The sequence below is a fragment of the Achroia grisella genome, unplaced genomic scaffold, assembly GCF_030625045.1.
Source record: "Achroia grisella isolate CSIRO2021 unplaced genomic scaffold, CSIRO_AGI_Agris_v1 utg558, whole genome shotgun sequence".
NCBI lineage: Eukaryota > Metazoa > Arthropoda > Insecta > Lepidoptera > Pyralidae > Achroia > Achroia grisella.
This window is the reverse complement of record NW_026712938.1, coordinates 490970-511206: the sequence shown is the minus strand read 5'-3', so window position 1 is coordinate 511206 and position 20237 is coordinate 490970. Positions and strand designations below refer to the sequence as shown.

Genomic DNA, 20237 nt, shown 5'->3' with positions numbered 1-20237 from the left:
TATTTGCTTATACAAACAAGAAAGTTAGCGAACAATATAAAAGTAATGGGATAGAGTGAAACGGATGTATTCACTGAACATCAGTAAGAGAGAGACGACGGTATTCAAATTGAGGATACATATTTCTACGTAGCTAACAAATAGCTTGTTGAGAAAACTATGGACACTCCTGTCGTATATATTTTTTTGTTACAATATTCTAATGTTAATATTTTATATTGTTTATTTCAATTTAATTTATTTATAAAGTAAGTTGTAAATATTGTAAATATTGTGTATTGTAAAATTGTTGTAAATATAGTTCATGACTTTGAAAAATTCATTCCAAATCGGATCAGTAACAGTGTTTTTTTTATAATATATTAATGCAGTTAGTTTCCCAATGTTTAATTATTAACACAGTTTCAGTTGCTGATTGAAGGAACAGGGATAATTGTATGAAAATACAAGCCAGTATATTAAGTACTTGCCCACCTCTATATTGTGGATATGGTTATATTAAAAATCTTTAACATAATTTTAATATGTATATAGGTACTTCTTATTCTAGCATAATAAGTTTGTAATAATCGTAAAATTTTATCGTGTATTTAACTACATTAACGATTTATTATTATTTCTTATTTTCCGAATTTGCCATGTAAATGACATGTAATTATACGGCGGACGAGGTTATTTCTGGTTGATGTACTCTCAGTCGAAATGGCATTTCCATATTATGATTATGGAACAAAAAGTAGAAAAGTTGAAGAGAGTTGCAGGAGCAACTTCAAGAACAGGTATTTACACTGTTTGAATATGTAGGTTGTGCAGGTAGTTTGAGATTTTTTTACTGTAAACATTGTCTATTCGAAAATATATTAATTAATTCATAAAAACATATAATTTATTTATGTTCTTCAAACAAAAATAGAAAATAATAGAGTAATAATCACGGTTACGATATGCCATAATTTTATACTTTCATATTATATCGGTCATAGTTATCACCAGTAAAAAATCGCATGAATCATTGAGACGACGGTATACCTTATCATTCAAATTGTCTTTATATTAGTCATTCTAACGTTGATAACAACTACAGCGATAGTACCTCTGATTATAACCCATAAGATTTACTTTTGAACTAAAGTCCTTCCCGGGGTAGATAATTAGAGCTTAGGCTTTTTTGCATATACCAAACTCTTGCTTTCTTTACTTTAATATTACGTCTTATACATAGTTTTATGTGTATACGATGTAATATTAAAAGTCATATCCTATTTCAACTTATATGCTTATACCTACAGTCTTGTTATAAACCGTACATGTATGTTTCTATATATACATTATTACTATACATGATGTAACTGAACTACGCAACGTGGAAGTTATTTATTCGTAAAGAGATTTCGATTAATTAGAATTTTAATACTCAACCCCCTTAAAACTAATATAAGGCCGGTCTGATGCAAAACGGTAACTGTATCACAATGTATGCAATACCATACTTTTTTTAATGTTGTTATTTTATAGAAGCCTTAATTTATTGGAAGGATATCTTGTTTCATTTAATGTATTAGCGCTTTTTTAAATAATTGTTTGTTTTGGTATCTTTATATGTAATAAAATCTCGGTTATATTAATACTAAGTGCCAAAAGTCTGAATAATTAAAAAAATAAATAATCTTGTGAATTGTGCTTAGCAACGACATCTGTGGAATAGTTTTTGTATCATCAAGAGCTCACAGCGAGTTGGTAGAGTACTACGATATCTCGCATGTGTTTGTTAGTTCTATAGTCTGATACCGTGGCGCTTTTTATACATTTTTGTTTTTTTAAGATTAACGGTGTAATATTAGATGTTACTAATCATATTGAATTGTCCTATGCCAATTAATAATCTTCGCCATTAGAATTACTAGATTAAATTTGTCTCATTATCTAATTATATCAAATGAAAGTAATTATGTTACTGTGTTATATGATAGTTATACTCATAAGTAAAGATGTACCTATTTCCAGAATATACAGATAAAGTACGGCTATGCACCATTAAAGAATTGTTTACATACTCATTACTTGTATACTTGTGTATTAAAAATATATGTTTATTTATCCAATACTAAGGTTTGCATTTGCGTTGCACAACTAATTCGGAAGTAACTCAGTTTCATAATATTTTAAAGTTTTTATCCAATCTGTTATTACATTCTTACACTCACGATGACCTTAGGGACATATACTATAGCTATATTTTTATTTAATTTATAATAGTGCAGTTTGTGTCTGACATTGTATACTCGCAAATTTGTATTTTGTTATTGCCACAGATACAACTTTATGTTTTCTTCTTATATTTTCTACAGCTGGATCATATGATGTTTATGTTTTTTAAAAGAGTGTTTAATATGTACAGTTCCTCAATCTTACTGATAATAACAGATGCGTGATCCAGAATAAGTCATCACTACGAAATCGTCGGTTTTTTAAGTAGTTTTTTGAGCAGAATTCTTTCTATTACTAGAAAATATGACTTGATTACATCTCCCTCTTACAGTAATACCGTATATGATTATAGAATGTACTTAAGCGATATATTTTCATTTAGAAGGTTTTTGAGCGAGCTATGTGGCGATGTCTCTTGATTAGGTTCTTATATGTCTCAATATTATGTACATCCAAATAAATTTTCTAATTTTTGTAAGACAGACGCTGGTCAACTCCGGTAGTTGACCAGTTAGTAGTTACTTTTATCGATATAAAAGTAAATACTAAATGGAACCGAAAAAAATGGACCGATGTTTAAACTGAGCATTTCGGTGATCGGTGAAGGGATTATTGAATTTTAATTTACTTTTATTTCAAAATTATTTTATGTAAGTAAAGAAAATCCGTCACAGCTCGTTTTTCAAATTCAAATTCAAAATATCTATATCTATATATCGTTTGTCGTAAGATTGCTTATGAGATATACTGGATGAAGATATGTAGGTTACATTGTGGAGTTACAAGGTTTGTAACCTTGTGGTTGTATTTGAGTATTTCCCTCAATTACTGTGGGATTCCATTATTCGATCCTGACTTGGTGAGTATGGGACCTTGGGAGTATTCAAATATGTATATTCTCTTCCAAAGAAGAAGTTTGAAAATCGGTCCGCAATGAACGAAGTTATCGTTGAACATAACATATATATTCATTTGAAATGAATTTGTAATGGTTTATGCATAGGTTTTAATGTACTGTTTTGATTGATCTATGTGATTTTAAATATTATTAATAACTTAAGCCCTTGTTCCACGAAAAGCCTTAACATGATATCATCATTCCGGGAGCCTTTTCTTTATGAATAGAATAGAAAATCATTTATTCAAATAAACTATGAACTATAACATTGAAGCACTTTTGAATAGTCATATTTTTTATTTTTTTAATCTACCGCTCATTCGGAATGCTGTCTCATCACAAGAAGAACAAGCAAGAAACTTGTGTGTTGCTCTTTTAAATAATTTATTCTTACTTACAATTTAAGTTTAAGTGTGTGAATACAAACCACCGATTAGCACTAATTCAATGAAATAATAAAATAGAAAAAAAAGAAGAAAAAAAAATTTAATGCAACTTTATTTTTTTCATAATTAATGATCCTATTGCGCATTAGTGCAAAATAGGGAAGGAATTTCACGTTTCATTCATAAATGAAATAACTTTTCAGATTCGTTTGAAATATTTTATTTAGAAATCATTTTCACAGACAGCTAGACTCGGTAAAGTATATTTAAACAAATAAAATTAGGTTGGTTCCTATTAAAACTGTATTTTTTTTAAATAGCAGAATGTTTACTACCATCACTTAATTTTATTACTATTGCTACAACTTTAAATAAATTAAATGAAATAATAACTATAACCAGTGTGCACAGACGAAGATTGGTACGAATTAATGCTACCGTTTTGATTTACGTTCCTTGTCCATATTAATAAACGATTGCAAAAGTCTATAATGCGGCTTTCGTACCTATCTCACTCTGCTTTTTGACAATTACATCTACTAGCACTTTAATATAAAAAATTACAAAAGACTTTACGATATATTTAGTATCGCTTCTTTCCCATTACAAAAGGTTTTTACAAAACATTGAAAACGTTGACCACTGTCACCGAAATACCTAAGTGCTAGCAAAAATTGAATGTTCTCGAATTAGGGAAAACAAGATAAAATAATCGTTTTCCGTAAGACGTGAATATAGGAAAAGTGTTGGCCAAGGCGGAATCTACTCGCTATGCGTCGGCCGACACTTTTCTCGTATTGCAATTTACTTCTAAATTATAATAGTCACTGGTCTCAAAACATGGCTTAAGTACTATACACCTAAAATATATAAATTATTACAAATTAAGTAAGGCATTTACAACATCAGGAATTCTTATGATACTTCATATTTACACGATACTAGATCGCTTACTGTAACATCGTGTAAAAACAAAGAAATTGACTAAAATTATTATCGGTAAAACAAGTTTACTTGTAAAATGGTCAAGATTTCGGCAATCTATTGACCAACGAAGCTTGAAGTATAAGAATAAGAAAATTCTTTACTTATATACCTGGGATAGTTCTTAGCTTCGCTTCGCTTTGGTCATTACGAAATGTTTTATGAAACATATAACAATCCATCGAATGCCTAAAGTAATACAGGCGTAGTCGTTTACAACTTAGCACTATCGTTTGGCACTGACTTGTTAGAAACATAAATAGTAATAAATTAGTCTTAATTAAAGACTTGAAGAAATATTTTTTGTAATAAAATCAGATTCTGAAAATTATTATTATAATTTAACAGTTCGATCACAGTCATTATTTTTTTGTTTATTATTGAGTTGTGCCACGACACTTTTTAAAGTAACATAATATCAATTATTATATATGACACGAAACCTTAAACTATTCCATCGGGATTTGAGCATTATTATTGTGCATTGAAGAGTAGATGGAATTTTTATCACATAGATACTTTAACCTTGTGATGACATATTCGTGAAATCTGACGACTAATCGAAGGTATTTCACCTTCTTCTCTTAGCGGACACAGCTGCTGCAATCATTTGCCTCAGCATTGGCTCTGGCGTACACGCCTTGGGGTCGCATTTCATTTGGCCGTCACCTCCACATCTGTAATTATATCATCAAATTATATGATTAATCTTTACATTCGATTGGGCAATAAGAAAATAACGTGTATCCTACACGTTAAGTTAGGAACTCGATACTTGTTACAATTACTCGAATTTAAACATCTATAAAGATATATACTCATATTTATATAATTGAAATACGTTAGTCTTATTCGATATAGTTGTGTAATGTTATATGTAGAGATTGTAAAATATTGTAAAGTACTCACGTGCAATGTAAACATGGTCCTGATGACGCGCGCACCACCTCTCCTACTTTGTATGTGTGTCCTTTTATTTGACAACCTCTTTTATATGCTGCACCTTTGTAAGCATGGGGCAAGAAATGTGGCGGCAGTGTTGTCGTAGTCGTTGTTGTTGTTGTTGTAACATTAAGAGCGGTGGCCATAGATACCGGACATTCATATCTTGGACAACAGAAACCTTGTATCGGTTCTTCGTGGCAGCCGTGTATAGGAGGCGGACAACTTTGTTGTAAGCATATAATATCACTTCTGAAACAGAAGCAGAAATCACATGGATCATCCCTGGGTATTTGTTGAGCAGATACATAAACTTTTCCTCCGTAACGACAAGTGCCTGGTCCGAACGGTTGATCGTCATCAGCATAGTCAGAACCATAACCTCCACTGGCACTAGGTCCTTCGTGATCTTCATGATCTTCTGGTTCAACAACTTCATCAGTGATTGGGATTTCATTAATTCCGGGTTTTGGAATTTCTGGTGCCGCTGTTGATGGCACATCACTAAGTTTGTCTTCAATTTTAGTAGTTTTGTCGAGCAATGTAGCTTGTGTTGTTGGTTCTTCTTCTTCTGTCTTACGAGTTGTTGTTTTGGGTGATGCAGGTAAGAATTCCCCGTCCGCTTCAGTTGTTTCATGTGAATGATCAAATTCAACTGGTTTTCCTGTTCCCAAATTTATATCAACTTCAGGTTCTACAGTAGATACTTTATCAGAAATAATTGGAGTAACTTGTTCTTCTTTCGTTGTAAATGTAGGAGAAAGTGTAGTTAATTTATCTTCATCCTCCTCTTTTTTAATATCTTCTTGAATTACCGGGATATCAGATACTGAAGATGATGTACTTTCTTCAACAACGGTAGAAGGTAAAGTTGTAATCTGTTTATCGATAATAGTAGTACTTGGACTTGATGATTCACTAATAGTTGTAAATGTTTCATTTTCTGTTGGTTTCGCGTCATGAGTGGAATGGTCGCGTTCTGGAAGTATAGTCGGTGATACTCCTGTTAATTCTTTGTCGTGTTCAGTTTCCAGTATACCTGAACTGGCAGTAGTAGATATTTTATGAGATGTATCCTCGTATTCTGGTTGTTTTGTTATGTATAATTCATCTGATGATATATCAGTAGATACTTTATCGCGATCAGTTTCTTTGATTTCAAGAGCAGGACTTGTTGATGCTTCCGTGGGCTTCAAATCAAATTCTGTTTGTTGTGTTAATAGATTTGTAGTTGAAATTTCATGAGGTAATTCATCGGGTAGTAAGATCGTGGTAGAAGTTTCTTCTGGTATTTGTTCAGATGGCTGTATTGTAGAACTTTCATTGGCTAAAAGTTCGAGCAATACAGTAGTAGAAGTAGCATCTTCATGAGGGGGTAGTCGTTCAATGGGTAGAGTTGTTGTTGTTTCATCTGGTAATTGAGCAATGGATGGCTGCACTGTTGTTATTTCAGTAGGTAATTTCTCGATTTCAGACGTTGTAGTAGATGTTAGCAAATGTTCTAGTTCTGGCTGTATCGTAGTTATTATATCTGCTTCAGTAGTGACAGCTATTTTGTCGGGGGCCTGTTCCACGGGTTTTTCGAAGTCATCTAATGATTGTTCAATAGACGTAATTAAAGTTGGGACTTCTGTTGAATCAGGAGCCGAAATTGTAGTGTAAATTTCATGTTGTGGTTTTTCAGTTGACGCAACTGTAGTTGGAATTTCGTTTGTGAACTGTACGGGCAATAGAGTAGTAGCTGGATGTTTTTCAGGTAATTCCTCCGTTGATGGATGGACTTCTGAAATCATATCTGGTAATTGTTCTTCTGTAGTACTGACAACGTGATCAGGTTGAGTTGTTTTATCCTCATATATTTTTGATGTGTCAGTAGTAACTTTTTCACTGAATGCTTCTTCTGATTCTGATATGGAAATTGGAGTTGAGGTTTCAGCTCCTTGCTTTTGATCATGTTCTGTTTGTTGAAGTGGAGGTGCACTCGTTGACGATTCTTGTAATAATTCCCCAGTACTAGTGGTACGATCGATTTCAATGTCAAGTTTTTGACTGCTCTCGGTTTCGAGTGATATTGATGTTTGGGTAGTTAGGTCCTTTTCTGACGAAGATTCAGGATCGTAATCATGCTCCTGTGGTTTTTCTGATGGAAGTTCATCTTTTTCCGTATATTTATGATCGATTAACTGGTCACCCGGAGTCACCGTTGTCCATTTTTCTACGGGCAATACTGTCACTTCTTCTTCTAGCGAAGTTTTAGTGGATACATCTTGTAATGTAGTTTCTGTATGTTCTACTAATTCTACTATATCTGCAGTAGTATCAGTTTCTAATATTGGATTTGGTGTCTCAAAGGTATCATCTTCGAATTTAGGTTTCTCGGTCGACATTCGTTCTGTGCTAAGAATCTCTGGTTCAAATTCAGATATTTCTAATTTTTCTGTAGTTGCCGTTGGTTTTAAAGGCTGAATAGGTTCTCTTTCAGTACTTTGCCCAATTTCAGGTTGATTATTCAGATCCAATTGTGTTGTATGTTCTTCTGTTTCTTTTATATGAGATTGTGGTGATTCTGTTTCTTTACTGATTACAGGTTTTGAAACATCTATTGTATCATCTTCTTCTATGTAACTTGGTTCTAATGTTGTACTTGGTTCTATTGATTTGATTGGAAGCGAAGTGGTTAATTCTTGTGGTAAATGTGTCACTATTTTTTGTTCTTCAGGCGTTGTTAGATTCTCTGGCAATTCGCTTAGGTCATCTGATACAGCAGATTCTGGGTGTTCTGTACTATCTTTTTCAGATTCTGATATTGATGTTACAGGTTTAGGTAGTTCTTCAGCTGCAGTTACAATGTGTTCATCTTTGGGAGTTGTTCTGTCTTGTTCAAGTGATGATAGTGTTTCTGGTAATTTTGTAACTTTTTCCTTTTGCTCATATAAAATGTCTCCTCCTTCAGTAGTGGAATATATTCCACTTTCCGTACTTTCATCTTTAGTAAAACTAACATCAGATTCAGCAATTTCATCAGATCGAGTAATGTCAAGTACCGGTAATTTTGTAGCAAATTCTTGATTGACATTAATCTGTGGAGATTTTGTATAACTATCTTCTTGTTCTGTTACCACTATGTCAGGTCTTGCGGTGCTTCCTTCTAAATCAGAAGATACAGTTTCATATTCTAAGTTTGCTTGTGTCGTTGTGATTTCTGATGTTTTATAATCAGTATCATCTGAAGGACGAGAAACAATATCAGGATTTTCTTCAGAAATAACATCTGGCTGTTTAGGTTCTTCTGTTATATAAGCGACTTCAGTTACTGGCTCATTTTCTGGAATTTTCTCTGATCGTTCAGTTACAATAGATGGATGAACAGGAATATATTCAGTAGAGTCTAATTCTAATGTACCTGTAGTAGATCCTAGTAAATCATCTGTTTTAATATCAGTTGGTTCTTCAGTGTAAATTTCTGGAGTTTCAGTAATTATATCTTCTGGTGGCTGTATCTTAGATTTATCTTCGGTTATTGTTACGCTTGTTGATTTGTCAGTACTAATTTCGGTTGCTATTGAAGATGCAGGTTCTTCTTGAGCAGGTTCCCGTGTGGTATATGCTGAAATTTCATTACTTGTAGTGTATTTATCCTTATCTACCTTTTCATTATCTGGCACTTCTGTGACATGACTATAAATATCAGGTGAATATGTTGATTTTGTGTCTGCTGAATGTGGAGTAGTTACTTCAGTTTCAGGTATTTCACTAGCTTCCGGCTTTGTCGTAATTACACCTATTGTAACATATTCATCTACCTTCGTGTACTCCGAAGTAACAGACATTATGTCTTCAGTTGTAACTTCAATTTCTTGTTTAGTTATATCTGTATCAGCACTAGTTGCTTCCTTTTCTATATTAGTTTCTTCTGGTTTTAAAGAAGATTCACTGGATAGTTCTGTTTCTTCAGTATAATGTGGTTTATCATCAATTTTTTTATCAGGAGGGGTCATTTCTGTCGGTGTTTGTTCAATATGTTCTGTTGATGTACCAGGGATTAATTCATTTGTTTCTGATACAGGAGTACTAGATGTTTCTGTTACGTCACCTACTGAAGATACGGTAGTTTCAATTGCAGGCTTTTCGGTATTTAATTGATGTAATGTTTCTGTAACAAGATCTTTTTCTGTTATATTATCGATATTTTCTGGTTTGGTATGTGATTCATACCCTGTATCTTCTTCAGTGTATAATTGAGGATATTTCGTCACTGCCTCTTCAATTGTAGATGTGTGTGGTATTTCTGTTTCTTTTTCTTCAATATATGACGGCTCAGTCGAGTCTTGAGATTTCGTTATCGATTCTATCGGTTCCACGGTAATTAGTTTATCGCCCTCAGGTATTTTTGTTACTGAATCTATATCTGATGTTTCAGATACACTAGGTAGAGTTGTATATTTGGACACCTCCGTATTATCTGTTTGCTCATTTTGTAATTTAGTGACTTTATATGATTCGGTAATTTGTTCTGTTACTACTGCTTCTGCTGTAGTTACAGATATATCCTTATCAATTGTTATATCTGGTTTAACCGTCAACATAGTCTGATCTTGTTCCGTTACTCTCTCATGTGGTTCGGATAGTTCTGATTCTGTCGTCGACGGAATATCAGATTTTTCCGTTTTACTAACTTCAGGAGATTCAGATCTATCCTTATCGGAAATTTCCTCGGGTAATACAGTTGTCAATTCAGAATCTTTTTCTGTGATTGTATCAATCAATGGTTTTTCAGTTTCAGCTTCTGAAGAACTGGGAGATATAGAGGAAGATTCAGTTTGTTCTAATTCTGTTGAATATGTTCCCGATATCGGTTCGGATGTGATTTCTAAACTAGATATTGTAGTAGGGACAGATTCACTTTCTGTTGGTTGTAGTGATAAAATTGGTTTTTGTTGATCACATTCAGAGTCAGTGCATTCAGAAGGCAATCTATTTTCAGTACTGGGTATGGTTTGTTTTCTACATGACTCTTCAGCACAGTCTTCAACGGATTCTTGTTTTTGGTCTTGGTCCACTGTAGGTACATTGCAATCACTATTATCACAATCAGATTCTGAAGAATATTCTTTACATTTTTCTCCATCGCCGCAAATTTGAGTTTGACTGTCTTTACAGTTTTCACCTTCACATGGTTTTGGAATATCTGAAATAGCATCATCACATTTATCTCTGTCACTACAAAGTTGTGTTGGACTGACTTTACAGTTATCACCCTTACAAGTATTCTGGGTTTCAGGGGCGGTAACTTTACATTCATCTCCGTCACTACATGATTGAGATATATTAATCTTACAATCATCCCCTTCACATGGTCTTTGCATATCAGGAACACTTTCTTCGCATTTTTCTCCTTTACTACACAGTTCGGTTGGTCTAACTTTACAATTTTCACCTTCGCAGGGACTTTGTAGTTCAGGAGTAGTTTCGTCACAGCTGTTTCCATCACTACAAGGTGGTGTTGGCTTCGTTTGGCAGTTTTCTCCCTTACATGGTATTTGAACTTCTGTAGTAATTTCTTTACACTTTTCTCCATCGGCACAGGGTTGGCTAGAACTAATTTTGCAATTTTCACCGTCACATGGTTTCTGAATGTCAGGAATAGATTCTTCGCATTTTTCACCATTAGCACATAATTGGGTTGAACTTGTTTTGCAGTTTTCATCTTGACATAAAGAATCTGTTGCAGTTGGTAGTATTTTACAATCACCGTCTATACAACTTCCGGTTGAAATAGGTGTAACATTTTGATTAATGTTATCACAATCTTTACCTCCGCAATCTGGTATTGAAACATGCTGATCTATACCAGTTGGCACCTCGTCAGATTTCTCTCCTACTTCGCCTGCATTTGAACAGCCGTCGTCAGATGAGCAAATAGGTTCATGGGGTTTTTGCTCTTTTTGTAAGTCACACTGATCACCATGACATTCTGTTGTAGGTATAGTAACTGGACTTTCTGTTCCTGACATCTGACTATGCGCTTGAGGGGGAATCGTTTCATGAGATTCATCGCATATGTATGTTGGACAACAAGCATCTGGAGAATCGTAGGTAGGAACACAACTGTTCATATATTCCGGTGGATAACTACAAATTATAGGATCGCATTTAATAATACTACTAACACATTTACATTCTATTTGACATTTATTACTGTTAGGTACTATACTCTCGTTTTTGTATGTAATACCATCCAACAAACAGTCTCCTTCTCCTGGTATTCTTCCAGGGCCTTGAGTAGTAAAGTCACCAATTTCATTTTCATTTGTGTCTACTGTAGCAAATTCGTTTTTATTTGGAATAACTGTTGTAGGTTCCTCGCTTGATATATGAGTGGTAGTATACGATTCCTTCTCCAACTCAGTGATAATTGATGGTGTTACTATGTCTTGGACTATATCTGTTGCTGCAGTTTCTTTAGAAAACTCACTTATTGGGCCTACAGTATTTTCAGAACTAGATACAGTTGTTACTTCTTGTTCCAATGTAACTCCAGCACTACTTTCTGTAGGTTCTCCACTGTATAACGGAGTAGTTTGTACTGCTAATCCAACTGTTGTCTCTTTACGATCACTTGCTAAATCAGTTACAGGAGACTCATTACTTTCATCGACATCAGTAAGTATAGGTATTGAAGTTGTCAACTCTTTATATTCATTGGTTACAACAGTATCTTTATGAGGTTTAGTAACGTTTAACACAGAAATTTCTGGTAATGTTTCTGACGTAGCAAAATCTTCTTTGGTAGTCTCAATTATTGATGTAGACATTTCTATAGGTGATTCAGTTGTGGGTTTTTGAGATTGTGGTGTCTTAGTAATATCTTTATCCGCTTTATAAACGTCATCTGTAGTCGTTCTTGTAGTTGTTTCAGATAATGTTATATCTTCGGGTTCAGTGGTTCTAAAAATATCTTCTGTAGAATCCACAATGTTAGTTGGTTTTGTTTCTGAAGTCGATACAATGTTTGCTTCTTCGCTTTTAGTTGTTTCAATATTTATTAGAGGAGATTCTGTAATTTCTTTTTCAGATAATACGTCATAGGCGGTTGTCTTTGCAGTGGTTTCTAAATCGTCTGTGTCTTTGTCTTTATTTTGTAAGAAAGCTTCAGAAGAGTCTTCATCTTCTTTTCTATAAGCAGGTTCTGTTGTATGTGTAGGAATTTCATGATCCTTATCTAATATAGATGTAAACTGATCATCTGGTTTTGATGTTTCTATATCATTAGGAACAGTATTTAATTCTTTGTTTGGTTCAGTAGTCACTTTTCCAACTTCCACAAAGGCTGCAGTTGTAGAAGCATGTTCTATAACAGATACATTATCTGTAATCGTAGATGGCAAAGCAGTTTGTCTTTCATCCTCATCTGGTTTGAATGTTGCTTGTTCACTATCTCCGCTTCCAATTTCAGCTTCCTCTTCTGGTTTCTCAGTATTCGTAGCTTCGTCTGGTTCATTTCTATAACCGTTGTCTTCATCACTAACTCTTCTAGGTGGCGATAAAGTAGTTAACTCTTCTAATAATATTTCAGTTGTTAAATCAGCAGAAACATCGGTAATTGGTTCATCACCTTCACAGATATATGTGTCTGGACAACATTGACCTTCACGAGGAGGCTGAGAAGTGCAATTTTTACCTTCATTTTCCATTGGTGTTCCACACTCCTGTACAACGCATACAATATCACCTTTCATACAGTAACAATGTTCACAAGCTTTTTCTGTTTTTATTGATGTCCCATCAGAGAAAATTTGATCACCATGAATACAGTCCTGGGTCATCTGTGTTACAGGTGCAACGGTTGTAGTAGTTAACAAGAATCCTGGTGTTGGTCGTACTGTAGTACTCATGTCATCCAAAAGAGGCACTTCATCTTCTGGGTGATCTGAAATTTATTAACAGTAAATTTTTATATGGAATATCACACAACATTAAAAAAAAAATACCCGGGACACCGCTCTGTAAATGAACGTTGGTATATGTATTATTAATGTCATTTGATTATCTTTGTATAAGTAAATTTGAAAGCTTTTGTATGAATTGTATTTAAATTGTTTATATGTGCAATTATAATTTGGTTAAAAAATACTCTGGTATTATGGTATCTAGTGAAGTGAGTATTGAAATAATGGGACAAATATATGGTATATATAAATATAATATTTACCACAAGAGTATCGGACGGGGCAGCAGACATCTTTATGGTAAATAGGAGTACATCCATCTACATGGAGTGTACACTCTTGCATAACGCAAGTCGTCATATTTCGAATACAGTAGCAATGCTCGCAAGGCTTGTTCGGTGTTGGAGGCACTTTGGATCCCTCTGGGAAGTATCTACCATTAATGCTGCAACCATATTTATCTAATCTACCAAGTCCAGTTGCTCCATATTCCGCTGGAGAGGTGGTAGAAGTCGATGTGAGCAGGTCAACTGGAACTGAGAAAATACTGTGTTATTGCTAATATAAAAATAGCATAATTGCTACCATAATTTTAATTTTTCTCAGACATACAAGACAATATAGAACAATACGAAGAAGAGTAGCCAAAACTAAGTGGATGTTATTGAACTTTTCTGAAAAATCAACAGCTTAAGTTTAGGAAAGAGTCTAGGTATAGACTTAACATAAAAAGAATATTTTAATTAACAATCAAAGGGAAAATTTCATGCTCCATAACATTTGATGAGTTTCTGAGACTTCATAATAAGCATAAAAGTGATGGATACTGTTATATATAACTAATAATAATTACATTTAGTTGTATAAGGGAAAGCTTACCGTCAGGGCAAGTGACAATGGGACAACATTGGTCAGCCCGTTTCTCGACCGTGCAGTCCTGACCTATAGGCTTAGTGAAGGGGCACACTCTCAGGTAACACATAAGCATTCGATTATGGCAGGTGCAGTTGAGGCATGGCTCATTGGTCATAATCCTGTCGCCTTCACCGTAGTGTTGGAAGTTGTAGTAACAACCCTCTGTTGCAGCTAAAAGTAACAATGATATAGGTAAATTATTATTTAATTTAGCCATTATTGAATCAAGAACTTTGTGTGTCAATTTGTATTTTTGACTGACTCTCTGGTGATAGAAATACCAATATCCAATATAATTAACCCGAGATACAATTCGGCGAGTTTGCTCCCTGCCACGCTGGATTCAAATACATATCTGTATTTGGATCATTATGTGTTGCGTTCACCACGCCGTTGTCAGTTGACAACCCCTCACCCGTATAACAGTTGTAACCGTATGTTTCATTATATTTTTTTAAGATGTTAAAAACTTATAACTATAATTATTTTTTCCCGATACTCACCATCATATAAATCTAACGCCGTCTGATTATTGGCCGTAGGGGCTGAAAGCGAAAAGAAAAAGAATTTAATTAAAAACAATAAAATTATTGACTGAGTATTCGGAGTACACAATTTCACTTTAAAACTAGTTTGTGTACTTCTGTTACTGTAGTAATTTGTAATTTTCTTATCAACGCATGCGCTAAGTTGACGTGTGTAGAATAAGTTCCGCTTACGTCTTAGTTACGTTCCATACGTATGCTAAATTGTACTAGTAATATCGCCCCTTGAAGTTCATTTACAACACAATAACACAATTTTATTATTTAGTATATAACCTCCGTGTAATTACGAAGTAAGAATAGATAATTTATCAGTGCTTTCGTCTTCGTTAATAGTATTGTACTAGAGGAGTAGAGTAGATAAAATGACAACACATGCAAAAAAAGATTATTAATAATAATATCAAACACATTTCAGACCATCAATAAAAATTTAGAACCTCGTTTTTACTTAATTGTTGATGAACAATTACATCCGGATAGCTACAAAAAAAAAGAAGTATGTATGTAAGTCTAAGTATTGAAATTTTATATGTACCTATTGAAAATAATGTATGCAGTTAATCTACACAACAACACCTTAATATAGAGCGCAGCGCAGATATACGCTTGGGACGTCTCTAGCAAAACTGCTTCAAAGTATTTTTATACATTTTTGTACAACTATCAATATAAACATTAAAAGTTATTTCGAGAATGGTATATTGCTGTTTTTATGGGTTGACTTATTAAGCACGTCACAGCTGGACAGGATATTAGCTGCAAATCGTTCAACGCTAGCGATCGGTCATCGTCTTAAAGTCATTTTACATATCCGTTTTACTGCGTATAATTACTGAAGCCGAGCGGCGAGGCGACAAAGCTGTAATTAAAGTAACGGAGAGCATCGTTAACATCGAAACCACGGGTTTACTGTCGATTCGATACTTAGGGCAAAAGTCATAACGCCTGGGGAAATGTCTAGTATATAATTGAGTGACGAATATAAAGCCACTAAGTGCATAAAGGTACCGTTTGCTCTGTGGTTTGCTTTCTAATTGCGTACATAATTTTGAGCAATGTAGATTGATGTATGATAGACGTTTGCATGTAAATAACAATATTGTCGTACAACCAATGATTGTTGTATGTTTAATATTTGAATTGATTAAAAGAGCATGTTATGTACTAAATGTAAAGTAATTTTTTTTTCTCATAGCGGTTCAACGTTTCTAGGTCAGAGTAATCCAATATGTATATAATTACTTACTTAATGTATTTATTATTCAATAAATAATATGGAAGATACTTAGTATTTTTTTTTTTGTATTTTCTTGTGAGTACCGCATGATGTAACGAATAGCAAATTATTGAAAAATAAAAATAGGACATGCAAAAATAAAACTATTATAAGATATATGAGATTTATGATATCCAATGTTTATTTTGATCTATACTATAACACTATTATGAATAACAATACAAGCATTTAAAAAGAAACTGTTATAGGTCCAAATATTTCGTTTAATAAACTAAATGTTTGTGTGTCAACAACGAAAACATAGATACACATTTATCGGCATGATAAAAAATATTCCAGCGTGTTCCTAGTCTAGGGATTGTGTATGTTGTTCTTATATGGCGAGTTCACTGTGACGGGTGGCCTGGCTGCCGTTTGACCGAATCGCGCCCGCGTCCATGCACTGTGTCCTCACTTCGCGAGTTCGTTCATCTAACGGTCACCAGGAATGTCGTTAGTATCCAGTTTTTGCTAGTCGTATATTCAATTATAATGTGTTTCCACTCTCACGATTGACGCCTGATCGTAAAATTAAAATTATAGCCATAACGGGAAGCGATCATTTACAAATACATAATAAGCACAAAATTTGTAATTTACATAAGAATACAATTTTAATCAGTTTTCATTGTTGACCAAGTTAGATCGTATTTTGGAGATATTTTAAATTTCGAAACACCAATAAAGGTATTATTGTGACGTAGTAGTCGTTATAATTTCCATGAAATCTATCTATTGAATTTACGTATAACAGTGACGTTATAAATGGCTTTGCACGAACAAAAAATCACTTAATTCAAAATCGTGCGCTTAGGAATACGGCTCGAAGCAATCGAAATGAGGAGACGGCTTGAATTTAAAATTTGCACTACATTAATATGGATTGTCGTTTCAATGAATGAATGTCGCCGTGGTCGCCATGCGTGATGAAGTTCACACGGGTAGACCTAAACATTGTAGGCCACATTTAAATATACTTCCTATGTATAACATAAATAGGTACAACAATTTCTTTGAACTAACCGTGCAGCGGATACTAAATCTGAGTGCACACGAAAATAGCATTACCTAACATGCAGCATGGACCAATGACCACAGACCTTTACAGTTATTCTGTAGGCACTGCGATACCCAGCAGATTTGCCCTTGTACAAATTGACTATATTCATACTTTTAGACCAAATATTACATTGTTCTAGATTTCTCTAACATATTAGAAAATTAGTTTTATTTAGATTCCCGATTTCGCCCAATGGTTAATAGATACTCGTATGCTGACTGGAATAAAATATAGTCCATTCCTATTACTTTTATAGTTAGGTTTCTATATTTATGGGCAAATTAGATTAATTAATTTAAAAAAAATGTATTAGTGTAATAACCTAGATTCCAATCACTTGTATTTTTTTATTTTAGTTGATTTGCTATATATAGTGTAGGGATAGAAAAATATATATAATAAAAATTGTATGTGAGTGATGGGTGCACAGATTAACAGATTGAGCGAGACTAGATAGTGGGCGCCAAGTAGGTATCGTGCTCGGTCATTTGATGAACATAGCAATGTATTCCGGGTCACGGTGACGAGACAAAGCAACGGTAGAGACCAGTTTCTAGGCAACATTCAAATTTATAATTTTGTTAACACACCTAAAAATGGCTATCACATAAATAAAACGTAATATTGTATAATATTACCGAATTCCCATAAGAAATGCAAATCGTAAAATGATATTGTAGTTTCTAAATTAATAAAACGTAAAAATGAATACAAGATTTCTTTTGCTTGTGATTACACTGTATAGAGTTAAAAAAAATTGTGTGTTTGATAATTTCGATTAAAATTAATATACGTTTCATAAAATGCGTACTGCATAAAATAAATTATATAATATTAGTGTCTGTAAATTAATGTGTAATAATTAATTTATATATTAGGATATTAATTGATTAAATCTTTTAATAAAAACTAATGGTGAATAACTGTACACCAAGTAATAAATTCGGTAGCAGAGATTAGCAGATAACATCGCTTCATTTAATAGCATTACTTAACGTTGCCTACTGATGTTTATAACTATATATACGTTGAAAGATTAATTACTTTTACGATTTTAACCTGTTAAGAAAAGGAGGTTCAACCAATTTCATCCGATGTTTTAGTTATGTTAAGAAATATCCTTATCAAAAGTAAAATATCTTCATTTTGTCTTTTAAAACAGATAGCAGTTACGACTGGCTTATTTTCGTTTTTTACTTTTGTGGAACAGAGTGAACTTTATAATAATAATAATAGATCAATTTTCTCATTTCGCACGTATTTGAAAAGAACTGGTCTAGGTCAGTTTTAATAACAATATAACTTTTTATATGTCTTTATGAATTATTTGTCTATATCAGTTATTATTATATATTTTGCCTATTATCTAAGTTTATATTAAAATAATATTACTAGCGCAATATATTTTATCCAGCAAAGTTCTGTTTCTAGACATAACTCAGACTTAAAATCATTTGAATTAATAATTTATTTTGAGCAGAATATTTCAACCATTTAATTAGGCCATTTTATTTTATTCAGCAGGTATTCTATGTAATCTAATATAGATTTAGAAATATTATTTTGAAATATAGTTAAGACTGAATAAAAATTAAATAGATAGCAATGTGAGTTAGCACTTTCATTATCTACATTACATAAATTTCTAATGTATAATTGAAGGATACAAAATGGTGCGAAACGGGTCAATTAAATGTGACTTGATAAGAATTAGATTTTAGAATAAGCCGGAAAATAGAGTAAGTAAACTACTATACTCTAATTTTCCAGCTTACTGTTGCTAATACTTCTAATTTTCCATGTAGTTCTAAATAACTGACAATTGCTATCAATATTAGTATTATGTAAGTAAGATGTTACCCGCAGTCGTGCATGCGATGCACGCGGTGAGCGCTAGCAGCGCCCCCGCCGCTCGCCGCTGATCCATCTGCCGCCTGCCGTCTGTAACAATCACACGACACAATCAATTACTATACAAATACCTCTTTACAGATACACTCCAATATAATACTGAGTCATCACTTGGTTGTACAATAACAATGTTTTACTTCCACTGTCTGGGTGGATAAATCATTTAATCAAAGCCAATTTTTACACTGTTTTAATGCTTACAATATGCTAGTATTGTTTAAGAGAAGGTATAATTTTTAATAATTTAGTTTTCTAAAACTGTTCATTTTACGAGTAGAATCAGAGTCAGTAAATTATAATACTATATATTATAATTTATTGACGGATTTATAAGTATAGGTACGTACTATGGCATATAATAACAAATACATATATGACAGTAATCTGATATCAATATTATATATAGACTTGTATGAACTTTGGCAAAATATTTAAAGAGAAAAAATTGTGCGCGTGCCTGAGTGGAAGTGCATACTTTCATCCAAGGACCAGAAGGGATCGCGCTAGTGTGCACCCTCTTCTTATTTATCCGACACTCACACAAAGCCGCCGTAATAAGCTGTTGAATACCGGAAATGCGAATAATTTATTTCATTCAATTTACTAACTTTCTCACAGATTGTCAAAATAAATAACAGTTGTGGATATACGAGTAAACAAAATATAACAGATATTCATAAGAAAAACAGCATGATGTTTTTTAGTTTTGGTATTGCAATGTATGTACTAAAATTTAGTTTCTTTTCTAATTTAGTATAAATTATAGATTTATTGAATTTATTTAATAATAGATTTTAGAATTTAGTATAAATATAGATTAGTATATATAATATATTAATGTTCTCTGTGGTGGAAACTAAAGGTTAAAATGTTAAGTTTCATTTATATATCTACTAAAAAAAAATTGATACATAGTGATGAGTTGTAGAAGCGTAGCAATCAGAATAGTGAAGCATAGAACGTTCAGTAATAGACAAATATCAACATAACTTGCTGTATTTGAATACATAATTTGCTTGAGTAATTAGGTATTGAAGAAGTTCGTAGATGGTATGCAATAAGATGGTTGCCAATGCTCGTATAATAAGTTACAGTAGGCTCCAATTCTACAGCTACAGTGTAGAGGAGAAGGAACGCGGAAACGTAAAAATGTGCCTATT

General features: G+C 33.2%; 1 protein-coding gene across 1 annotated transcript; it reads right to left on the bottom strand.

Annotated features, from left to right (window-relative positions):
- Positions 1-3688: 3688 nt before the first annotated feature.
- On the bottom strand, positions 3689-19107 carry LOC131848557 (mucin-2). Its single transcript, XM_059198473.1, has 6 exons — positions 19027-19107; positions 14786-14827; positions 14247-14453; positions 13631-13903; positions 5386-13348; positions 3689-5153 (listed from the first exon to the last, which is right to left on the bottom strand). The coding sequence occupies exons 1-6, from the start codon at positions 19091-19093 to the stop codon at positions 5048-5050; spliced, it is 8658 nt and encodes a 2885-aa protein (XP_059054456.1). The 5' UTR covers positions 19094-19107; the 3' UTR covers positions 3689-5047.
- Positions 19108-20237: the final 1130 nt, after the last annotated feature.

Bases quoted from the DNA above. Each gene is read 5' to 3' on its own strand.
- LOC131848557 (XM_059198473.1), bottom strand. From the start codon at position 19,093: ATGGATCAGCGGCGAGCGGCGGGGGCGCTGCTAGCGCTCACCGCGTGC. The intron at 13,349-13,630 runs GTAAATATTATA...AATAAATTTCAG, and splicing joins CCCCGTCCGATACTCTTGTG to ATCACCCAGAAGATGAAGTG. The intron at 5,154-5,385 runs GTGAGTACTTTA...ATATAATTACAG, and splicing joins GGACCATGTTTACATTGCAC to ATGTGGAGGTGACGGCCAAA.